Below are 24,834 nucleotides of genomic sequence, written 5' to 3'. Positions count from 1 at the left end.
ATTTCCTACAGACAAACTTGACATCTCATAGCAGAATACAAACTGCAAACATGTTTTCACTACATTCTGAGAGTTATTCTCCCAGATGTTCACTACATTCTAACTGGCCATGGAAGGGGAATTTGAAATGTTTACAGAGATGTGAATGCACCTGATGTAGACCCAGATGTGCTGAGCTGCTTTATTTATGCAGAATTTATGGAAAAGACCAAATTTGAGAACATCTAACACAATAAAATCCAGGCTAACCACTTCCACTGACTGAAAAGCTTGTAAAGCCCAGCTTCTTTGTACCAGTGTTTTCCTTCTCTCTACCTCTTCCTTTCCTTCTTTCTTTCTCAAAATGCTTTGTATGCAATACAGAAAAATATAAAGTACATAACATAAATAGAATTAAGTGTGCAATACAGACAGCTAATCTGGAATTTTCTTGTTTTCAAGATGACAGCCTCTAACTCAATACAAAATTATTGCTCCACACGTACTTTGAAACACATTTTTTCAGGAATATCAGCAGTATAATGACTGTGAAGGAAGCTTCTGTCTGATAGAATCAAACAAATTATAAATGGCAGGACTTTTGATTACTTTCCTTTTCTAAACCATTGAAGCCATTGATTAAATTGTTTGAGGAAGCCACCAAGGTGTTCTTTCAAGCCTTCCAAGTTGTTTACTGAAAACAAACCATTCCAAATAAGAGCCTGAGCCCAGTTTCCTCGTGCTGCAAGACACAATCGTGTCTGTCTGTAACCTTGAACCCTCTGCTGGTCTGCAGACTCCACTCTACATCCGATGCTCATTTGTCAGGGCATAAATAGACAACATGAAAAACAACAAACAAGTTGATTTTTACAGATTACTCCTTTGCAGTCTACAGACAGACATCCTGTAAAATATTATACATATGCTGGAAAATTTTGAATGGAGGCTTCCTGACCTTCACTGTTTTCAAGTATTTAAAGAATCTGTAATTTGTACTAAATTATCTGACATCCTACATCAACAAATGTATCACTCTGCCTGCTTCCTGTTGTTCTAGAATTTAAGTACTTATTTAAGCACGATTAAAAAAACCCCACCAAACACAAAGTCTACTTGAGAAGTTACTGTCTGCTATATTGCATGAAATCAAAATATTACCACTTACTTCTTTTGTAAAGGTTTATAAACATGGATTCAGAAACTCAACTGGTTGAATACATTATTATGCCAATATGCCATTCTTGAATTACTGGACACAAGAAAAAGCTTAATAGACAAAATAATCCATAACTTAGCCAGACTAATCCAGGAAATGGGTCAACAAAGCCTGAAAAGCCTTTCTGAAAGGCCACTGGAGACTGCATAGTACAAGTTCTGTGCCAGGCAGTGTCAAGCTCTAAAGATAACTAGGAAAAGAATAGAGAAAAACAAAACTCTTTTCATATTTATTTTTAGATGTGGCTGCATAACTCTGCTAATGACCAAAATACAAGCTTAAATAGTAAATAAGTGGCAACAACTGCACTCAATACTCACACAGGTAATCCATGCCAAACTGCATTGATTTCACATTGATTTCACATTGATTGCATCTTCACCCAAAAATCACAGTGTCTCCAATCAACTACAGAGTTGTAACCCAAATTTGAAACCCAAATGATTGCTGTGTCACTCAGCTCAGGATCAATTTGCATTTAGGAAATCATGCAGGTCTGTTATCAGAGCAGGACTGTGCACTCCATGATTCAATCACAGCCAAGCTTGCTCACAAATGGGGAGCAGTCTGCCTGTGCCAGCAGGGAGCTTTGGGAGGGTTAATTTATCCTGCTTTTTGGCTGGAAAACAGAGGAGATGAGTCAGATGAGTACCCCAAGAGATTAACTTGTTTAGGCTTTGTCAGACTCAGGAGGAAGAGAAGCAATCCCTACAGCATGGAGCCTTCAGCTGGGACTCCCTCAAAGAATCCAGCATTTCATGAATTCATCCCCAATTCTGAGCCCACAGAAGGAAGCACGGGTGTGACACACACTACTGAAGCCAACCTCCACTTTTAGAGGCGCATTTTTGATTTGGGAACTGAACTGAAGGCAATTCAGAATCTGAGCCATGAGTTCTGCGCAGTCCTTGTAAGAAGGGCGGAATGAAGGCTTCCCTACAATCCGGCGTCTGGGGAGGGTGGGAAGAGGAAACAGGAGCACCACATAGAAATATTCTGATATAAACACCAGAAAAGCCAACTGATCATTAAAAGCTATCAAAGAGACTGTGAAAATTAAGATATATATATAAACAAGATGTCTTCAGCTGATGGATAAATACTCCTACAGCTATCACTCCCCCGAAGTTCAACAGTATCCACTCTGTTCTGTCTACACTGAGTCAAGCAGATGGTTGTTCTCCAAATCCTAAATTACACAGGCACAAAGAAACAGGGATTAAGCACAGCATATGAGCTACTCAGGAGAACAGTCAGTCTGTCTGTCATTTACATGTTGGTATCACTCCATTATTGCCAATTTTCTTAAATCCCTCTGCAGACCTACTTAAAGAAGCAGCAAAAGCCCTTTCTGGCTTTCTTGAGCCTCCAAATACAGCTCTGCCCATACATTGAGTGAACACAACCACTCTTTTTTTTCCAGAGACAGTGATAAAGCTAAATACAATTTTTAATAGAAGAGTTAGATAATAAGGTTTTCATCCCTGAGAAAGATAAGTGCAATTCCATTTCTTATGCGTATTTTAAAGCTTTACATTCCCAAAGGGAGATTGATAAGCCAAAGATTAATATGACTGTATTAAGTGAACTTTCTTGACAAAGCAGAAAAGACATAGGAAGGTAAACCAGATAAATAACCCTTTCATTCAGCCAGTTTCACATGCAGGCAATAAGCTGAATTACACAAATATACAAACATAACCTGCATTACCAGTTAAAATTTTGCTAGTGATTGTATGTCTGGCCCATATAAACAGGTTATGTTTGATAGATACTATAAAAAGTAGATTTATTTAAGGGGAATATTTTTCCTAGAGGGAAGGTAGCAAGCACTATTTCTATATATTGAACTGTTAACTATCAAATTAAACCAGAAGGTTTTGTTCTCCTACTGTGTGCCTCTATATGCAGACAGGTGTTAAGATTTGAGTAATAGTCTATTCTGCTGAAATATGGTTTAATTTCTTCTGATTTCACATCTCATCTTCTGCTTCATTATTTAGCTATCTAGAAAGGAAATTAAAATAGGATGCTATTTGTTTTGGATATTAATCTCATAATTATCTACGATTCCAGTCATGAAAAACATCATAAATCAAGGTAAATAGTAATGCTGTAAAATTACTAGTAATCTGTGGAGTAATTGCTAATTACCTACATAATTACTAATATCAGGATACAGAATTTCTGCATAACCCTTACAGGTCCACACTAACAGAAACTCAGTGAAATTTGTAAAAGAATTTTGAGTAGACTGGGATAATGGATACACCCTAAAGAACTGAAATGCTGCCCAATTTCCACGAGTAGAGGTGGGAAAGTGCTACTGAAAGACCTCCAGGTTTCTAGAAATTTTTCCAGGTGAATTTCTTTTATTCATTCTTTAGAAATGCCCTTTCAAGAATGATGGTATTATTGCTTGAATCAAATGCACTGTGAAAACTTTTTTCCCCACATACATTAAAAGATATGTCATAAAAATAAGCACACTTTATAAAAATTATTTATAGCAGTTTGATTAGCCAAAATTCTCTCTTTGTATCCTGATAGCAAATCTAAAATTGAGATTTGAGAAATTAGTTGCAACTGCTGATATATTTAAGTCAATAATAAATAAAATAATAAAAACAGAGCAGTTTACCATCCCTCCAAATTGATTCATAGATGGTAGAAAGTAAAGGAGGATTCTGTTCAGCCACCAACAGACATTTTAAAATTCAGAGGGAGCATTAAAATTTCTTGAGCAACCTGATAAGTTTTTAAGATTTCATAATTTATCTGGATTCAGTTAAAGCAGTAAAAGTGCTCTTTAACAAAGCAATTCAGAGTGAGGGTAGTACCAGTAGGGTCCTTAGAAAGTAAATATCTAAGAATGAGAAGAGCATTGTCTTTCTTGAATTGTACACAGGAAAAATGGTCAAGGATACACAAGAAACTGCAAACATACCTGTTTCCTGTCTAAGGACTACAAAGTCTTTCTCAAGGAACATTACTAAAGAAACATTATATGAACATACCCAAATCAATGCAATGCCAGCAAGAATTGATGTGGTTGATCAGGATATTCTGTAAGAGCAATCTTCAGCCACTGTTGGCTGATATTCATAGAGCATAAAAGGACAAATATTCAATTGAAGAAACTGTGAAAAATTGCAGCCATGAAAAAATTTTTTAAATCTCTTTATTTTCACCAAAGATCATGCTTGGAATTCTCTTCAAAACATTTATGAAACTTTAAAAATTCTCTGTCAAATTCTCTGAGATTTTCCTGACCTCCTGAGAAAACGATGCTTCACCTCAAAATGCAACTTTAAATGGGAATTTATAAGACCAAATATATGGAAGTAAAGGTCCACGGAACAGTATTAACACTGGAGTTTGGAAATAGCAGATTTTCAAGATCTTATGATTTGACAGCTACCAAGCCTGCTCCAGAATAGTGAGAAAAGTTGTGCCTGCACTCGTACCAGCAAAAATATAAAGAAAAGCAATCTGTTCCCAGTAGGATCCCTTTCAGTGTTTTCTATAAGCAGAGACAAGCTTCTTTTGAGTCTTTTGGAAATTTGTCTATTTATTAGACCTTTGTTTTTGGAGCTTTCATTTTGCTTATCTCTGAAAAACAATTATTTGTTCACATTCTCCTCAGATGTGTTTTCTGAAGTCCTGCTGAAAAAATGAAATAACTCTTCTCAAATATCTCAAAACAGATTTTCACCTAATAGTTTCAATAAATTTCACTGAATTGCTATAGAACAAACTGTAATCTATAATTTTATTTCTTCTTTGAAATATTTCCTTTTTAAAAAAGCTCATTAACTACAGCACTTTATCAAATACACAGCTTCAAGTTTATTTACTTATGTCAGATAACTTTTCTTTCTCAGATTTATAATTTGCTTAAAATAAATACTGCACAGTTTGTCTCATTAAAACAGCAATACAAGTTCAGAGTGGATATAAGTGAGCAACTTATGTCGTGTGCTTTGCTGTGCTGAAAAACATTGAACACTGCAGGAAATATTCAATATAGGAACTATAATGCCTCCAACTCATTTCAGACTCCTGCCAGCTGCCACCACAGCAGCAGCACCTCAGGGGCCCTGAGCAGGCTCCCAGGGAATGCACACGTGTCAAACAAACAGAAACAGAGAGGATGTACTGAAGGAAGAGTTTGGCATTACCTGACTGGAATCTGCCCTAATGGCTCTCTCTGACAGGGATGGATGCTGCTGCTTTCCTCACACCTGCAGCAAAGCTCAGAAGGCAGAGGCATGGTCTCTTCTCACTGCAGCACTTGGCCATCAGGCTGATTTAACACAGCATCAAAGCACAACCTGAGACTGCTGACACAAAACATGTGGGACTCTCCCTCCTTCCACCCTCCAAATATTTTCTGTTAACTTGGTGAGAAAAAACTTCTCAGCATGGCAGAGTCGAGCACCACTTTACCAAAAGAGATGGGGCAGCACTGTGCAACTGAAGTGGACATTCCAGATGGGATCATCTGCTTGGAAGTTTATGCTGCTGGGGAAATGAAGCCTCAGTGACTGTCCACAAAGTGCCTTTACTTGGAAGAGCAGAAGAGTCCCCATATAAAATTCCCTGTGACAATGTCCCTTTATTTCCAACAGCATCTAAAAGAACACTTTCCTTTTGTTCTGCTCTTGCAGCAGTAAGGCCCCATTAGCAGTACATGCCACATCAAATCCCTTCATAATCTATTTGTTCTTTGATGAACTACACAAATCTACTTGGAAAGCCTGAATGGTAAATTCTCTTTGGCTGGGTTATGGAGCTAATTGCAGCTCACCAGCCAGTGGGATTTAAACTGAAACTAGAACATAAGCCAACAGCATCCACTCATGTGATGCCAGATCCCATAGGCTGGAGAGTATACAATTTATTAAGATCAAAGACTGATTAGAAGTGTATATACTTCAGTAAAACAGTCCTCATTTAATTATGCTGCTAAAAACCAACAAAAGTTCTACATGTTCCCATCACAGGATATATGTTGTTTCATGGAAAGGAAAGAAATTGAGTGAGTTGGGTGAGAAGTTTGTAAACAACCTGACAAAAGTAAAAAAAGTTCTGGTTCATATCACTGAAATCTCATAACAAAGATAAGATATGGAAAGGGCACCACACCGACCCTTACTGCATCTCCCTGTTATAGGCATTAATGTACTGAAAATGCCTGCAGTTGGACTCTTCATATGCTCTGCAGATTAAATCTCTCATTGCTTTGCTGCCCTACATAATGAAATATTAAAATATTCTTGCTGTATGTCAAAGACACCAGGATTTTCTTAGTCAACAAGTATAAGTCAGCTCACGTGCTGACTGTGCAGTGACCCTTTCATAATGTCTCCCAGCCATACAAATATACATATATATTCATCAGGAATGTCTTTTCCCATTTATACAGTAATTTGGTATTGTCATCTGTTGGCATAAAATACATTACATGAGAGGCTGAACATTTTATCTCCCCTAAAGCAGAATTAAAATAACGAGAAGTTATTTTATTACAGCAAACATTACTCAAAGTGTCAACAAACAAAGCCAAAAGCAAAAATTCTGGGCATTTTAATATATCCTGGATTTAGAAATATGGGACTGAAGGGTCTATAAACACTGAAAGAGTCCAGCTTTTCCCCTCATGGCTGTATCAGACAACCCCAAACTGATAAAACTTCATCTTAAATGTACAGATAATGTTTTGCATTACTATTCCCAACAGAAGGTGTTTCAGGATGTTTTTTATCCCACAGTCAGAAATTAGCTTTTAACTTCCAGCCTCAAATAACTCATGATCTTTTTGTATGAACCTGTTCTTGGTGCTCACCTGTTTCTGTAACTTGTGACTTCTCCCCTAAACAATACTGATGTAAAAAGCAGCAAATGGTAAATACATATGGTCTATGATATAGAGTAAACTTAAAAGATAGAATACAGCAGAAAACCCTAACACTGTTCAAGAAGCAGCCTCTAGAAGCCAGTATGAGCTATAACAACTTAAATATTCATTTCAGACTCTTCCTTGTTTTGGGATTTATGTTTTCTAAAGGAAGCTACAACTTTTAAGCAGTAGGACTACTTTTACTTTCATTCAGAATAAAAATGTAAAGCATAGCATGTTCTATAAGTATTGTGAGTTTAAAAGTTAACTACCACAAAAATAAACTAATGTGAGGCACACCATAATTCAGTTTTTCTCCTTTTGATTTGATATTTTCTAATTATCACAGTAAGGTTATACTGTTTATGTTACTCTATAGGCTGGACACTTCCACTGTTTATAGCCCCAGTAGCTCACAAGGTAATTTCTGAGGCAGGGTGTTGGGAAACAATAAAACATTGGAAAAATAGTAAACAGATGAAACCAGCTTTAGTATAGAAAACAGAAACTAATCAGTGTTCATATTTTAAGACCAAGAAAACAAGACCATTTTGAAATCTTGTTCTCTCCCCTGGGATCAAATTATACCAGGAAGTTGTGGTGCATAATTTCATCTCCTGTAGGACTTATAAAGCTTAATTTTTAGCATCAAAGGGAACAATACCCAAAGTATACTAAATGAAAAGAACTAATACCCAAAGTATCAGCTCAAGACTTGTCAAAGGTAAGCAGTGAGGACTGGAGAACCACCAGCTGCCAGGATCAGCAGCTCTGTAACAGAAGGCAAAGGATGGAGCAAGGTGGGAGCGCCCAGACCCAGGAGCCGTGGAGTACCTGGAGAAGAGGAGCTGGGCAGGTTTGGAGCAGCCAGCCAGGGCCACAGAGATGAGGAGGGCTGGAGCTCAGTCAGGGAGCCAGGCTGGCACAGGTGAGGTCAGTGACAGAGAGCACAAGGCAAGGCCAGGTGACGAGGAAGACCTGAGACCAAGGCAGTAGGGGCAGCCCATGGGTGAGGAGCTGGGTACAAGAATCATCGCCTGGCACAAGAACCATGGCTTGGGCAGGCCCTGGGGGCATGGGCTGAGCTTCAGGACAGCACCCAAGCAAAGAGGCCAAAGAGCCCCTCTCCTTTTCCCCAGCACAGCCCCTGGGGACTGCCCAGTGCCATGACACCAGATTCCAAAAGAAATATGACTTGTAAGAACCAAGGACAGAGCCTCCTCAACTCTCAGCCTGTGCACAGACTTCTTCTGAGAGCTGAACATCTGCTGTATGATACTGGCACAACTAGAGAACCATCCTAAAAATGTGGTTTTCACAAATCAACCAAAGCTGTGAAGTGCAAGCCTGTCAGTTTAAAATCCCTTGGCACATACAAATATCTACTTCCATTGGAGAAGCATACCTCAATAAAAAAATAATTAAAATAATGCTGCTGCAAGTAAGATCTTGTCCAAACAAATTTTTGAACACAAAATAATTACAGTATATTCATTATATTAAAAAAACCTTAAACCTCCATCATTCTTCATTATTTTCTAGCAATCCTGAAAAATTAGAAAACACATAATTTATTTTATTTCTGTACATTTGACTGCACAATGCCAGAAAATTCTAAACAGGTATGACAGTTAAAATATGATCCCATCATTATGTTTTGACTGGATTTATCACCATATAACAGTAATAGGGTTTGGCTGCACGACTGTTTAAATCAACAAAAACCATCTCTGCCAGTGTCACTCCATGGAAACGTGGAAAACAATTCACTTCTCTTTGCTTGCTTTCTGTTGTTTAATTATTTAATTTTAAGCAGCTCTCTGTGTTATCAGAGAAGTTTCTGCTCTGATGCAAAAGAAAGGCAAGAACATGCAGGCAGGGCAAAAGGACAGAGAACACTCCAGACTCCTCAGCCTCAAGTCACAGTGTTGAAATTTGGAATTGAACAATTACATTAAGAAAATACATCAGTGCTGGAGTGAAGCATTTTAAAGTGCTTGTACTGAAGTGCTTCCCTGCTTAGCAACTCTGCCATCACCACAAACATCTGCCTTGGTATTTATATTTTGTGCAACTGTAATGACCTTTAGAAGTTTAATCAATCAATCACTTTTGATATTTGGAATTACAGATATTTAATGACACTGCAGTTTTCAACTATACTATATTATTTTTAAGTACTCTTTTTTAGAGTCTTCATATCCTGTCTAATGGTACAAACACAATTTCTAGTTAAAAATATTTTAAGACATGTAAAAAGGCTGAAGGATAATCATGTTCAACACTTCCAATTACATCATAGTTTGGACAAATCAAAGAGAAGCTTGCCAAGCAACCTGGCTCCACCTACCATGACCATTCATGTTGGTGTCATTCCACCTATTTTATCTCTATTCTACACAGCCCAGGATTCCAAAGCACCCTTACCTTGTGTCCTTATCCTGAAGATTCAAAGTAGAATTTACTTCAAAGTGTCATTTTCACCACTTAAAAATTACTTTATTTTTAACATAAAGTCAGTATGATTTTACTGAAAATACTTGAATGGTGAATTTAAAATACGAGGAGGAAAACAAGCACAGGCAAACAAAACAGATCAGGGGAAATAAGGACATAGGAAAACAGTCCTGATATGAGACTAAACAAGAAGGAAAGGAAGGAAAAGTCTTTTGTCTTTGATTAAGTATTTGGAAAGGAGAGAGAAATTCTTCAGGAAAATAAATTTCCATAATTGTTCTGCTCACTTAGAAGTGTGATTCATGCTGCCAGTCCTTGAAATGTGCAAAAATCAAAAGTGCTGGCTGAAACCTCAAGTTTTGGTTTTGCTCCTTAGGTCACTAATTTTTTGTCCTGGCTTCTTTTGAAAACAAGGTGCCTCTTGGGGAGATGGGGGTTTAGGTCTCAGATTCAAAGGGCTGAACTCATCACTGCTGAATACCCATATGGAGAGGGCAAGATGGGTTGGAGTCTGGAGAAAAGAGCTTAAGACTGAAACTTAGGAATGTAGAGTTAATGCAGTGAGACAGGAGAGATATCTAACCTAAATATAACCTAAATATAACCTGAATCTCCTTTCAGCCTGAAGAAAGCTACTGCATCTTGAAGCTTCTATAGGTATCCACTATCTCACTAACAGACAGCAAGAAATAGAAGAGTACTGAAAGTCTTTGTGCTGCCATTCATAATTTTTAGAAGTAATTTTATAATTCCTGTTTTTCCACCTAATCCTTTGCTGATTAAATAATTTCTAGTGATCCAGCTACAGGCCTGGTTTTCATCACACTATTCCTATACATTAGGCTTTTTTTTAATTAAAAAAAAAAAAAAAAAGAAGGTATGATTTGAAATGTCAAACACTGCTGTTCCTTATTACTAAGCTTAAAACCTTTGGGGATATTTTTCCCAACTGTAGTTTAACGCCTAAGCACAAATAAGGTCTGTTTCCAGATATGCTGTGGACTTGGTAATACAGGGAGGGTCATCTGCTGACATGGTGTTATCCTGCCAAGCAGAAAAGGCATGATGAGGCTACTATTGCACAATAGCTCTCAAAATAAATGTTGAAATTACTTTTGTATCTATTCATAGTGATACATGCTGTCTTGCTGCCCACCTTCCTCCAAGAAAGAGCTATTTTTAAAAAGGTGATTTATGCAGTTCCCAGATATTTTTCTAGCTACTCTTCAATTTTCTATTAATGATTGAGATAGGATGAAGTGATCTGTACCAGCAGAGAAATAACTGAACATGTCATTATTCGTGTCCTGAACACGAGACTGGATGGAATAACAGCTGCCATTAAAGTACTGAACAGCAGTAGAAAGCTTTAGCCCAGGTTGTGGAGACAAATACACATTAAGCTCCTGTTCCAATCAGGCAAAAGAAACAGAACAAGTGTGAATATTGTTCCAAGAAGCACAAAAACTTCTGACAAGTTCAGCTGTGATCTCCAGTGGAAAGAATTAGGCCATATCTTAGGAAAATAAACTTTCTCAAAGGGATGAGCCAGTAGGTTCTACCACACTCTTCTGGATTCACTGCCTTTAACTCTACATAAGACTACATGAAAGGTGAGAATAAATGAGAATTTATTTAAAACAGTCTGTTCATATTTCCTGGCCCTCCTTTTAAAGTTAACAACCATTGCAAACAGGCACGTGTTGCTGTATTAACAACTCTTTTTTTTAATAAATTCAAACAGAAACTTGGAATTAACAAGCCTTGGCACTAAGAACATGATGACAGCCCACCACCTACATGGGAATGGAATTTTGTGCTGTTCTGGAAAGTGAGGTATGCTATGAAAACACAAACATTTTCTAATTTGTGTCCTTTGAGACACAAGACAGTTCTACCATTGTGCTGTATCCCCAGATAGATACACCAACTGGCAACTGAGGCATACATGGGAAAAAAACCCAAACAACACCCCCCAAAAACACAAAGAAACAAAAAAAATTCAGTGGTCAGAAATAGGAGATGGGAAAAGCAGCCTTTTACAAAATGTTCAAGTACTTGCTTTAAAAAAATCTACCTGCCAATTTATCTGCACATTCCTTAACTAAGGAATACCAGACCACTACACCCCAGCCACACCAAAGAGAGGGGAGACACAAAAAGAGAACCTACACAAGGCCATTAGACAAGCTCTTCCTGATAGTTCTTACAGTCTTGTAAAAGACAAAGTTCTGCTACAACAGAAAAGAAGGAAGACAACTTTTCTTTTTGCCCATGAGCTTGCATGATCCCCTTCAGGGAAACAGGATGTAAGCCTAGGAGCTGCTCGTGACAAGATTTGCCAAGTTTTATAGCCATGCACTTTCTTCAGTCTCTCCCTTCTTCAGGCCAGTTGAAGCATCAGGCACTGAGTTTTCATTCCTTATCTCTCTTCCTCTCCCCCTCCTTCTGCTGATCTTCATATCCTTATGTGCACTATGACTGGAAAGGGCATCTGGTAAACACGAGCTTACTGACTCATACTTCTTACAAGGCACCAAAATGCAAGAAAAACGGAACCTCCAAATATTTACTGGAAGTCAGGAGGAGAAAATAAGGCAGAAGAACAGCAAAAATCACAGAAAAAACACAGCAAAAAGGCTAATGGACTGTTGGAAAAGAAGGATGAGATGGTAGACAAAGAGTAAATCTGAGGTATAAATACTGGAATGCGTACAGGAGCTAATAAGGAATGACACAAATTCAAAATACAAAGGTAAAGGATTTTTGACTGCTAGCACAACAATCTAGTCCTGGTTAAACTTCAAACTCTTCAGTTCTCTGCTACAGTAGTTTTAGGAATTTACATGACATCCATCTGTACATACTAACCCCCTATATAACATGTGGTTAACAATATTAAATTAAACAGTATGTGTTTGAAAGAAATGCTAAATTCTCATATGAAAGTTTTATTATTCCTTTCTATACACAATGAGAGGACTTTTTAAAACTTTCCCTGCAAAATACAAGAGAACAAGATGGTCCTCAGTTTTCTCTTCCATATATTTACATTCCCATTCCATCTTCATGGCTTCCCTCTATAAATCTGATGTTTACAATGACTTTTCAGATTTGTCCTCATTGTTTTCCTCAGTCTAAAGCTGTGACACAACACTCCAATCCCAATTTGCCATACAAAAGCCAGGTGCCAGAAGACAGGTTAATTACCTAAGAACTAACTGAAAGCCTCACTCTCTGTCATTTTCTGAACTGTGCATTTACAACAACCTTTGGTAGAACTGATTAAAAAACTGCCTCAAATTAGTTATCACACACACTATACTTACAGAACAAACATACCACACCACAGGCTGTAACCTGCTGCATTTATGGTACCTCACACCACATTTTATGTCCTCAGAAAAGGGGAAAAATTGTTAAGCATGTCCATACTCAAAACACTGCCTGCAATCTGAATCCTAATGAATCTTCACTTAATAAGACAAGTAAAACCTCAGGACTGTAATGAAGTTAAGTGGCACCTATAATACCATGTTAAACACAATTTTTCTTTTATTTAAACTACTATAAAAACTGAAAATCTTCCTTTTGGAATAATACTCTTTTTGGAAAGATACAATTAAATCATCCTAGTAGGAGATGGCATTGAGCTCATCAATACTGCTTTCTGTGACATAATTTAGTGTTCTTCACTATTGTTTTTCTGGTTTCCATCCATTTTTACTGTCTGAGAGAAGAATGGATGACAACACATATCCTGAGGCCATCTGGTTGCTTGAGAGTAAAACTAAGGTTCATAGGTTCAGAAAAGATTATTAATTGTGCCCTTATCCATAGCTGCTACACGTTTATGATTCAAAGTCACTTCACAAACCAATGGAATGACTAAAACTAAACACTAAAAGTGTTAGGATTTAATGGCAGACAAGATCAGTGCTGAGGTACCCAGGTAACAATGATGCAATGCTGTAATTGTAATGAACAAGTAAACATTTGATGAGGATTGTGTTTGAGCATCTCCATCAAAAGATTGGGAGTAACTGATAACAACAGAACTAGATGAACTTTTTGGTCACAGCAGCTTTATTACAAACCTCCCTGGTCTTCTCTGGAGTTTGTACAGTGTCCAAGGGGACTGGAGCAAGGAATCTTTTTATATGAAGGTTTTTGTGATTATAAAGGGGCCACGCTCACTTCTGCCTCCAGTAATTTAAAGATACTACATGGTGGGATTGGACTAGATAACTTCTATAGGTTCCTTCCAACCCAAACAATTCCATGATTCTCTAATATTGGAGATAACTTACCACAGGCAGGCTGCACAAAAAGATTCTCTGAATGTCTTATTAGGGGGTAAAGGTACAGTTAGTCATTCTTCCACTTGAAAGAAATTAATATATACCATGCAGCTTTCTTGGCACATGATTAGAATTAATTTAGAATAGAAAATACCTCAATTTATAATTTAGAAAAATAATTTTTTTTCAAAGCAGACCCAGACATACCTAGTTGCTGAAAGAGAAGAGCCACACTGGTGCCTGTCACAGGAAGGCTATCATGTAGAGGAGTCTGTATCAGCTGTCGGTCTCCAGCTCCCAAAGAAAACAATTTCTGCAGAAAGAATTTTAAAAAAAATTTAATTTCTGTAGAATGAACAAGCTGTCATCATATAGATAAGCGATTCATACTTCAGAAATCATTTATTTTGTATACAGAAATTTAAAGTTAAATAGAGATTTGAAAGATAATTTGGGGGCAGTGATATATGGCTCCTTGAATGTACAGCATGATGGTGTCTCCCTTGCATTTACACAACAGTTATGGCTCTGAAGGCAGTGGAGCACATTTCTATTAATACAATAAAAAACCTCCCAGAGGAAAAAAAAAAGGTTTTAAATCCATTTAAATAAAAAAAAAAGTACAGTATCACTAACTGAATTTCTTTGCTATCTACTGTCTTTGCTGTCCTCATGAGTGTAGTAAGTGTGAATATACTTGTGATATCTGGGTTTTGAAGAGGACACTGCTGCTATTCTTGTGCTCCTGCGCCACACTTTAAAGTAGAATTTTAACTTCAGTTACCTTTCCAGCACAAGAACACACCTCCCTCGAGGGAGGCAGGAAATGGGAGTGAAAGGAGTGCCCCTGAGTATCACATCCCAAACAGCACTGCATTGCAAAATACCCTTGGCTTTCCTGTGAGTAAATCCACATGGCATTCAAGCAGTGAGTGATTCCAAGCAGTCACTTCTAACCAGACTCCCAAGGGCTGGGGGCATTTCTGTATGGTAAATCTTCACTCTGTATGCAGCACAGCTGGGGAATGTAGGAAGGCAGCAAGTTCTGGCTGCTGCACAGCAGGTTTTTAACACCAAAAATCTCCCCAGTAAACCCAAACAAGCTCCTGAGCTGTGGCAGAGGTGCTCTGCCCCAGCACTTCAGATGCAGGTCAGTAACCCATTTCACAGCTGACTGTTTCTGGAAATAAATGCTTCAAGAGTGTTCCCGCTCCAAGACATCTAAATCACCATAATTTGCCTTCAGCCCTGGAAGCATAAGGCTTAAGAAAGAAATTTCTGATTTAAATGACAATCTGACAGTAGCAAACTTAAGCTGGAAATGAGTGAGCATTTTATTTGAAGAGAGAAAGCAGAACGAAGAACAACTAGGGCAGCATGACTTTTCCTTCCTCTTCCAGCAGAGCAAGCAGCCACTGGGAAAAGCTGCATTTACAGACAGGCAGAAAAAAGAGAGGACAGAAGCAGAGCTAGAAGTAAAGAGTTTTACCAAAACAAAAAATATGTATTTTTGGCTCAAATACCACTGGGAAAAGGGTTTCTGATGAGGAGATAAAATCTGATTACTCCCCTTCAAAACCAAAAGCCTAGGACAGAAAAACCAGAGATATGGTGGCCTGGAGAGCAGTAAGGTACAGCTCGACTAAGCTGACACTTCCTGCACTAAGAGAAGATCCAAAGCAGCCAGGGCTATGGGAAAACCAGAACAGAATTAGGAAGTTGTAGGATTTAGGAAGAATTAGGATTTCAAGAGGGTTTAAAATGCATAGGTTGGATGGGAAGCTGTGTATGCAACTGACTTCAAAGTGTTGCCATTTGCACATGTAGTTCTGGTCTAGTGTGCTTATGGTCCTTATTATGTGTGCTTCACAATAAGGACCATCATTTCCCATCAGTGTCACAGCAGCAAAAAGCAAACACAGAAGACTCAACTGGCTTATCAAAACCTCACAAATATATATAGGAATAATTTATAAAAAGTAAATCAAGAAACAAACCTGACTTTCTGCTCAAAGAAAGCATAAGTGAAAAGCAGAAAGAAGTCTATTCACCAGAAAACTTTATTTTCATTTTTGAATGCATAGGCTACTTGCAGTATTTAATTTCTCTGAGGAAACTGCATTTGAGCTACTTTTTAGCATTTTAAAAACAAATTATGAAAAGAGAAATTTAAATGAGTTATCAAAGAAATGACCAGTGGATTCCTCAACTCCATCAAGGAAAACATGCATAAATGAACTGATATGAAGGTTATGTTAAAAAATGGCAAAGAAAAAAAGCCTTTAAAAAATTTCTGTAGCAAGCAAAAATATTCCTGAACACTTTACCATTTAAAAACTAAACTTACACAAACTGCTTAATTTGTTAATGTGCCCTGTAAAAGCCAACTCAGTGACAAAATTAACCCTTTGACCTTATCCTGGAATGGAATTTTTGCTGTCTTTAGAAGACAGGCCACAGGGAAAGCACTCACAGGCCACAGGGAAAGCACTCAGCTGAACTATGATCTTTTTTTCTTCAAAAGTATCTCAAGAATTTATTTTTTGTTTTCTTCATAAATTAAATTAACTGGAAAAATACCCTTTCCCCCCCTGCATCCCCACCACTTACCTGGGACCCTCCAGAAGCAGGGACAAGGCATGAACACAGATTTGCAATGAGTGTCTCCAGTGACACATTCAGGCTGTCCACATACACGGTGTAGATCAAGCCAAGGCAAGCCTAGAAAAGTTGACAAAATATATCAGACTGCAACACAGGCAAAGAAGATGTCAAATCATTCAAAGATCTAGGTATATAATCTTTAAAAAAATAAGTTCTTCTTAACAGTTACTATGCAGTGAAGTACTCTCCAACAAAAGTAATTTGCCAAAGAGGCAATAACTCATTTTAAAAATTAGCTTGGCTACTTAAAAGTGATGCATGTTCTTTTTAAAAGGAATTCTAGGTGTAATATTTTTGCTTTGTTTGTTATGTAAGAAGTGCTTTATTAAAAGTTACTGTTAAAAATAATAAAAATCAACACAACTTCATCTGTGCTTTGAACTCCAATGGACTTAAACCTGACTGGTTTCCAGGGCAGAACACTGATTAAGCAATGAGCTTCTGAGGCTCATTTTAAGACCAGTATCAATCACTAATAATTCCATATGTTATTTAAATTACTTTCTTTTATTATATCAATGTAAATATATTTTATATTAGTAGTATGTTAATATTTCAACATATTTTATTATGGATCCAACTTTGATTGAGAAATCACGGATATACCTTTCGAATTTTACTAATAATTTAGTCCAGACCAACATTCTAAGAAGCCTTTGGACAAAAGGAAATAACTGTTCCACAGCATCTTTTGCCTTTTAACTGCTGTAACTTTGATAAATCAGCAAATATTTTAGTCATTCTCTTCTTAGGAATAATTCCAACAGCAACTTCTCATATCACACATAGTTAAATGGTAAAACTCTGTGGTATGGGCTGTTGTAAAATATAAATGTTAAGAAAGTGAACTAATTATAGAAAAATTCCATACAACCAACACCTCTGGTTCAGGATGTCATTTAACTATTATTCACAGTGAATTAGGAAAGCATTTTGTAGAATTATTTCTACAGCCTGCCCTGTTCTTACCCACTTTGCTTTGCATTTGCTATGGGCCACTATGAGCTAAAAAATACTGGGCTATAAGGACTTTTAATCTCACATGGTGCAGTCATCCTTAATGTCTAAAGACAACTGCTGAATGATTTCCTCCCTTGATCTGTAAACTGAACTTTATTTCTTTCTGTTAATATGTATTAACTTAGGAGAAATTTAAGCTTTTCATTTATCTCAGATAAGTCATATTTCACCAGCTGAAAGTAATCCAAGGTCCCAAATCTCTGTCATGCATCTTAATTTGGTCTGGGAGAGGCTTGGACATTTTTCTTTATATATGGAGGAGAACTAGATTTTCACTGTTAATTTACCATTATATAGTTAGTCAAATATTGTCTGTTTTTTTCCTAGTAACTCTGTTCATTAGAGAGTACACTGAGCCCAGAAAAATCTGTACCACTCCTCCTATATAGTTTTAAAGATGCTTGGAGGGCAAAAAGTCACTACTTTAACCTATAGGGGCTATTTACTGTCACAGATGTTGAATTTTATCTAGTTCAATCTAAATCTAATTTGCTTTTAAATTCCCAAATCAATCCTGAGTGAGATATTCTAAATCAAAAGTAGTGTCATTGTTACTCAGTCAAAAGATAACTCAAATTTTTCTCCTGATATATTTTAAATAGTAATTGCAAGTTCTTTACCCTGAAAATTTCTGGATAATCTAGTCTGGACACCAACACCAGGCTTTTAGGAGCAAATACTTCTGCAGGCTGAATTAAACCAGACTCCTCTTCACCTTCAATTTCTTTTGTTCCCTTGAAAACAGAAACACTTCAATTAATAAGCAGGAAGAAAACTCAAACCATAATCTTTACCAGAAATTAACACTTCTCAGAGCTTCAGAAAAGTACTGCATTATTTGAAACTGGTAACAAAATCAAGTAACAGGAGCACACTCCAATGGTTGCCTGAACCCCCTAAAGCTTCTAGCTGTAATTCAGTTTATTGAAACTCCTCTGGGAAGTCATGCACCAATGTACCCAAAATACAGAAGACAGCAGTTTAACAGGACACTGTTTCCCATTAAATAAAATCCCTGTTGCACATTTTAGATAGTGAAGTGGATCACAGAACAGGATCCTTCCACATCAAGGTGTTAGCTGATTTTACAATCTCCAAATACAGAGATCATGCATTTCACAACAGAATGTTTGGCTGTCCTCCTCATATTAATATAATTCAGTTTTTATACTAATATATTGATGTATTCTTATATTATATAATGTCATAATATATAATACTATATATAATATAAAATATAATGTACATTATTTAATGTATTATTATATTAATATAATTAATATTAATATTGTAATTCAGTTAGTTCCCCACTAACATTACAGCTGAAATGATCTGTAATGTCATCTCCAGCCTGACCTAGTGAATTTGGAATTTCAAGAAATTTCTTCACCAGAAAACTGGTTCAGATTTCCCAAAAAATTCCCTCACACTTAGGAACCACTAAGGTTAGAGGAAAAAAAAAAGAGAGATAACAGCACAGTGCAGTTAAACTTGAAGTTATTCATGATATTGTGCAATTGCCTATAACTTTCTTGCCAGAACTTATTCAATCACAAATAGTTTGTTATTATTCATAGCCAAAACTGAAGATGTCACTAAATATTTTCATTTCTAAAATTCCATAAATTCTTTGAGAAATTAAGTTTTCAGATGACAGAATGTCCTTCCTTTCCAGTTTCTGCAAGTAATTCTCTCCAACCCCGCACCACCCACCAAATTTCTTTTATTTGTTCCTCTGACCAAGCATTCTTCCAAGCAAAAATCACTACATTATCTTAATTAGGAACACGAGAAAAATTACATCCATTTTCATATGACAACATGAAATATCTGCCTTCTATTTCTGTCACATTACTACTCATCATTTCAGTTTCTTTAAAAAAAATCCAACATTTCTCTTAAATGGGCGAAATCTGATAAAAATGCTCTTAAATGCCAGGAATGCTGCGAGTTCATGAGCTTTATTTCACAATCTCAATTCAGAATGTACAGTTTCTTTAGGCAAATACTAACCCACAATTCAGCATTCAAGTTAAAATTATGTAAAAAGTGAGTACTTTGGTTTTGATCAGAATAGCTTGGTAACACTTTCACACCAAAATAAAACCAGATGATTCAACAATACATGGGCACACACAGGCAAACACTTGGCTTTGTACATTAAATTCTACCTGAATGTCAAGGAATGCATTCACTTTGCATGTGCTTAGTCGAGTTTGCATCTTATTTCCAAGATAAAATTGTGATTCACAAATTCATGGAGAAACACAGTAACTCAACAGTCACACATCCAACACAAGTTCATTAATTCCCATCATTTTAATGCTGACAGGGAGAGCTTTTAGAGGAATTACAGTCCCCTCCCTCTGCCCCCCCAAATCCCCAAATTTTTTAATTAACAGCAGAAGTTTGCTGTATCAACCATTCTAAAGAACAAGTAAGAGTTCTAGGTATAAAGACAACAGTTTCTGGATATCTGACGAATTGTGGACTCTGACATTAGGAAAAATGAAATTAAAACACATTCCACATTCCTAAAGGCAAGGGAACATGGAAGCTCCTCCATATTCACATGGTATTAAAATAATGAAACCTCAGGGTGCACAGACAGGGAGGAGCTTTCCACATAAGACCTTTCTAATAAAATCCACACAACTTCAGATCAAGTCTTGAATTAATTCATAATTAGATTTAAGGCTTTCAGGGCACGACAGCAGCACAATACTGACTGATAAAGCATTTATACTTTAAACCACGCTCTCCTACTTCATAAAAGATTTACAGAAAAATGCAATGTGACTGCTGTGTTTCTTCCCCAGCTCAACATTCTGACAGGCACACAGGCACATTATTAGGAGTCACTAGACTAAGTAGATAATCATTTCAAACACATGACTTTTAACCTACTTTTCAAGCAAAGTATTAATAGCATAAGCATTCTATACCAAAAGTAATTACAAAGCAGTAAAGCCACAAATGTGATTCTATTTACACTTCTGGTCAGACACACACACATTTCATCTTTTTTTACCTCTTTTCCTATCTAAGGAAAAAATATTCTCTAATAAAAAACAACAAAATGAAAGAGTTTGTTATGTTGGGAGCTTTTTACAATAATTTTTTATTTTATATATGCAGCATTTAGTTTATAACTTAACAAAGAATAAATGGATGGTATGGAAAACTTTGCTAAAGATACATAGATGGAAATATGAATTTAAATTACAGAATGACAGAGCCACAGAATCATTTAGGTTGGAAAAGACCTCTGAGATCACTGAGTTCAGCCTGTGACTGAACACCACCCTGCCAATGAGAACAAAGCACTGAGTGCCATGTCCAGTTTCCTCTTGAGCACCTCCAGGGATGGTGACACCAGCACCTCCCTGGACAGCCCATTCCAGCATCTGATCACCCTTTCTGTGAAGAAATTCCTCCTGATGTCCAACCTGAACCTCCCCTTGAGGCTGTGTCCTCTCATCCTGTCGCTCACTGCCTGAGAGAAGACACTGATCCTCACCTGGCTACAAACACCTTTCATGTACTTGTAGGGAGTGGTGAAGTCCACCAGAGTTTCCTTTTCTCCAGGCTGAACACCCCCAGCTCCCTCAGCAGCTCCTCATCTTGTGCTCCAGACCCTTCCCCAGCTCTGTTGCCCTTCCCTGAATTTGTCTTGGTTAATTAATATTGAAAGAGAGTCCTTCTTTTTTTTCTTTTTTTTTCTATTTTTCTCTTTTTATTTATTTGAAATAAGAAAACTTTGAAAACAACTGAATTTAGAAAAATGTACCACTAGAGAGCAAACCAGTGTTCTAGATCCTTAACAATACATTTAACAGGTGATAAATCTAAAATCTAAACACATGTGCCTTGAGAAGGCAAATAAATATTTTTTCTTTTTTAACATCCAATTAATAAAATTCTGAAAAAGACTTTTCCATGGGCTACAGAATAGGCAACTGAGACTGATTTAACTGTATCAAAGAACTGCATGACCTGTGGTTATATGTGATTTCACCACGCTTAAAATATTTGGTCTCTTGTCCACTTAGACATGACCAAAGCCCATCAGGGTCCTGTTCCCTGCCTGTCACAACCAGAATCCTCTTTTCTTCTACATCCTGGCTTGGTTTCTATAGTTATAAGGAGAATATAATGCAGAGATCTGTAAACTATGGCTGACTTACGTCCTTAGAGCAGTTTTCCCAAAAAAATTACTCAATATTGCAAACCATCATGAAAACTTGCAACATCACAGTATTGAATGTTAACATTTATGTCATATGAGAGCAAAAAAAAGTATAGGAAAAATTAAGATAACCAATTTAAAAACTAACAACAATACTAAATCCTTGAAAAATTAAAATACAATTATAAACAAACAATTATTTCTTGTATAGGTAGAACATGGTTGAGGATATGTCATAAGTTTGAACAGAAAAATCTTAACTGGTTTTACAGCAGAGGGTTTGATTTATTTACTTGCTGTCTTTTTTTTTTCTCCCTCTCTTTTTCTGCATTAATAATATTTGATAAACAAACTCAGAAAATGGTGAAACTTCTTTTGAAGGTCATAGGATGCAATTTCATTTTGCTCAACTTGGTTGCTATAGTTATAAAGTGGCCTCTTAAGAGACTGGCCAAAAAATCTGTGTGTGTGTGTTCAGTACACTTAAAGCACACCAATACATATATTTAAACTCCAATGTTTTCATATATTTTAACAAATGTTCACACCCACATCTACACTAATATATTATATATATATATAATATTTTATATATATATGTTTTATATATATTGTATTATTTTTACACATACACATGTATATATATAACGTAGTTTCACAGGTTCTTACAAAAATGAGAGTACAGAACTAGAGAGTACATATATTGCAACTGTTGGCCTTCTTCTTTTATAGAAGTAGCCACTGAACATATTTGTGACCTCAAGTGATGGGGTAAATTAAAATATACAATATCCAACCAGTTGAACTAACAGCATCACTCCATAGTTTATGAACTTGTCCAATAAAAGTAGCTGAATTAATAAATGCATTAAACCAGCTTTGATCTCTGACTGATAACAACAGTTTAGAAAAATTAACTGTGATCACCACTGTTTATCATCACTCTGGTATTTATTTGTTTCCTTGTTTTCAGAAAATAATTTGTTCCTCAGGTTAGCCAAGGGATGTACATGACATTAAGCCCAAACTAGACAAATTCAGTCTTATTATTTAAACATTTTTTAATGATGAAGGTAACTTACAACTGCAGTCACCAAGCATGATGTTCCAAATCCTAGAAAAAGATTTAATACCTTCTCAATCATTGTAGTTAAAATTGAATACTGTGGGGTTTATACACATTAGGTAAGGTATTGCTTTGTTTAATCAGTGTCCTGCTCTAAAAATCCATCTACATCTACAAAAAGGTGTAAAGCTGAGCACAGTTTGCAGCATTTTATCAAGTAATGACATAAGAGTTTGAAAGCTTTCTATTAGAAGAAAAAGTATTAAATAAATGTAATTATGATAATAAAATATTGTGTATTTCCCTCAAATAAATGGGAGTCAATCGAGATCAAAATGCTTTCTTAACAGTGAAATGTATATTAAATAAATTAAATATAATATATATTACATAAATAACTACATCCTGCATGTAACAAAGAAATAGGTACTTGTAGCCATGAATTGTTTTAATTTCATTTTCAACCCCAAAAAAAACATTCATGGGTTACCTGATGTCTGATAAAGGCTGACCTTACACTCCAAGTTTCCATCGAGTGGCAATGGACTGTGGAATATCCCTCTGCTTCCCACTCACTTCCATGAAATTACAGCCTCTAAGTCACAGCTGGCTGACACTGGATGTGTTTCAATGTTGCATGGGGTAAATCAGGACAAAACCAGACTTCTTCATGCAAGTCTCAATTTCTGCTTAAAAAATGATGGTAAAGCTTCTAGAAGAAAAAGGTGACTGTTTTGTGCTACTTCAGTGAAAAACTGCTGCTCGTTTAAAGGCAACAGATGTGGCAGCCAAAAAACAAATGAAGCTTTCAAAAACAACTTTACTCATATTAACCTTTATCTTCTTTTATTAAACAGAGATATTAATTGCCATGATCTAGCCTTCAAACTTTAGGGTTTCCTCATGAACTTCTATAAACCTAATTTAGCCACAACAATCGTATTATTTTAAGATGTCAGCTCTGCTTCTAAATATTGACATTTAACTTAAAGATAACCATCTAGCCAAAATCAACATTAGGAACCAAAGTCAATTATGGAAGATCAAAAGGACCTACCAATAAAGTCCAAAAAAATTCTCCCTACTACTGAGTGCAGCATTATCATTTGCTCCATCAACATGCAACTGAATTACAGCACACATGAACCATAGCCACCCTTCTTCTTCTGTCTTTTCACCCCAGTCTTCAGAATCTGGAATGCCAGCTCTGATTCATGTTGAGCAGAGAAATGTTAGGTTTAGCCTCATGCTAGAGGGAGGAAAATCAATTTAAACTGAAGTACTAATAGAAAAGTTAGAGAACACGAGGCCCTAGGTGTAGCTGTGCTGTTCTGAGGGTGGAAGCTGGCAGGCATTATTTAAAACTTAAAGGAAATCAAATGTTAGCAGAAAGTGAAGTTGGAGTTGTGCTTTAATAATTCCTTCACCCTTCGAAAGAGAACAAACATCTCTCATTACAAAACTTGCACTCTAGTACTTCATTATGTCAAAAACAGTTTGCCCTATGCAAAATTTTGCACTGAAATGATGCCAAGTTCAGCAAGCCTGTTGTTTTTCTACTAACTGCCCAGCAAAGATTTAGAGACCATGCTCAATTTCTTATTTTAGGAAAAATTATTTGAAGTTTACTTTAGTAATCTAATGCCAATTAGTCATTTGGGACAGATCCCTTTCTCCTCTTGTGACTTGGTCTCTGCTTGTCTTATTTGCAGCCAAATACACGCTTAGCTGCTTTATTAACAATCAAAGGCCAAAAAACATTCAGCATCAATTAATTTTATTTACTTGTCAGAGTATATAAATGCATGTATCCAATAAATTCTAACACATGTATGAAAGTTAAAATAAACTAAGCTGACTGCTGCCAGAAGTCAAATCTGCAGCCTGCCTGCAATCTGCTGTACTGAGCTAAAACCACAGGTGAACAGATCTGCTTTGTGGTTTGCCTACGTGCACAGAACCAGACCACTGCAGCTAAACTCATACTGGAAAAAATTAAACCAGCACAAATGCCATTATCTTGATTTAATTATTTCA

General features: G+C 36.5%; 1 protein-coding gene across 6 annotated transcripts in view; it reads right to left on the bottom strand.

The window, feature by feature from the left end:
- Positions 1–24,834, bottom strand: part of SBF2 (SET binding factor 2) — a 231,823-nt gene that overhangs the window by 101,185 nt on the left and 105,804 nt on the right. For all 6 annotated transcript variants that reach the window (XM_015631151.3, XM_015631152.3, XM_015631153.3 and 3 more), the window contains exons 4-6: positions 18,163–18,276; positions 16,469–16,579; positions 14,066–14,171 (exon numbers count right to left, since the gene is read on the bottom strand). In XM_015631151.3, the coding sequence (XP_015486637.1) occupies positions 14,066–14,171; positions 16,469–16,579; positions 18,163–18,276 (331 nt within the window). The remainder of the gene's footprint in view (positions 1–14,065; positions 14,172–16,468; positions 16,580–18,162; positions 18,277–24,834) is intronic.

This window comes from Parus major, chromosome 5 (assembly GCF_001522545.3).
Source record: "Parus major isolate Abel chromosome 5, Parus_major1.1, whole genome shotgun sequence".
Taxonomy (NCBI): Eukaryota; Metazoa; Chordata; class Aves; order Passeriformes; family Paridae; genus Parus; species Parus major.
This window is presented reverse-complemented; position numbering and strand designations above follow the sequence as displayed.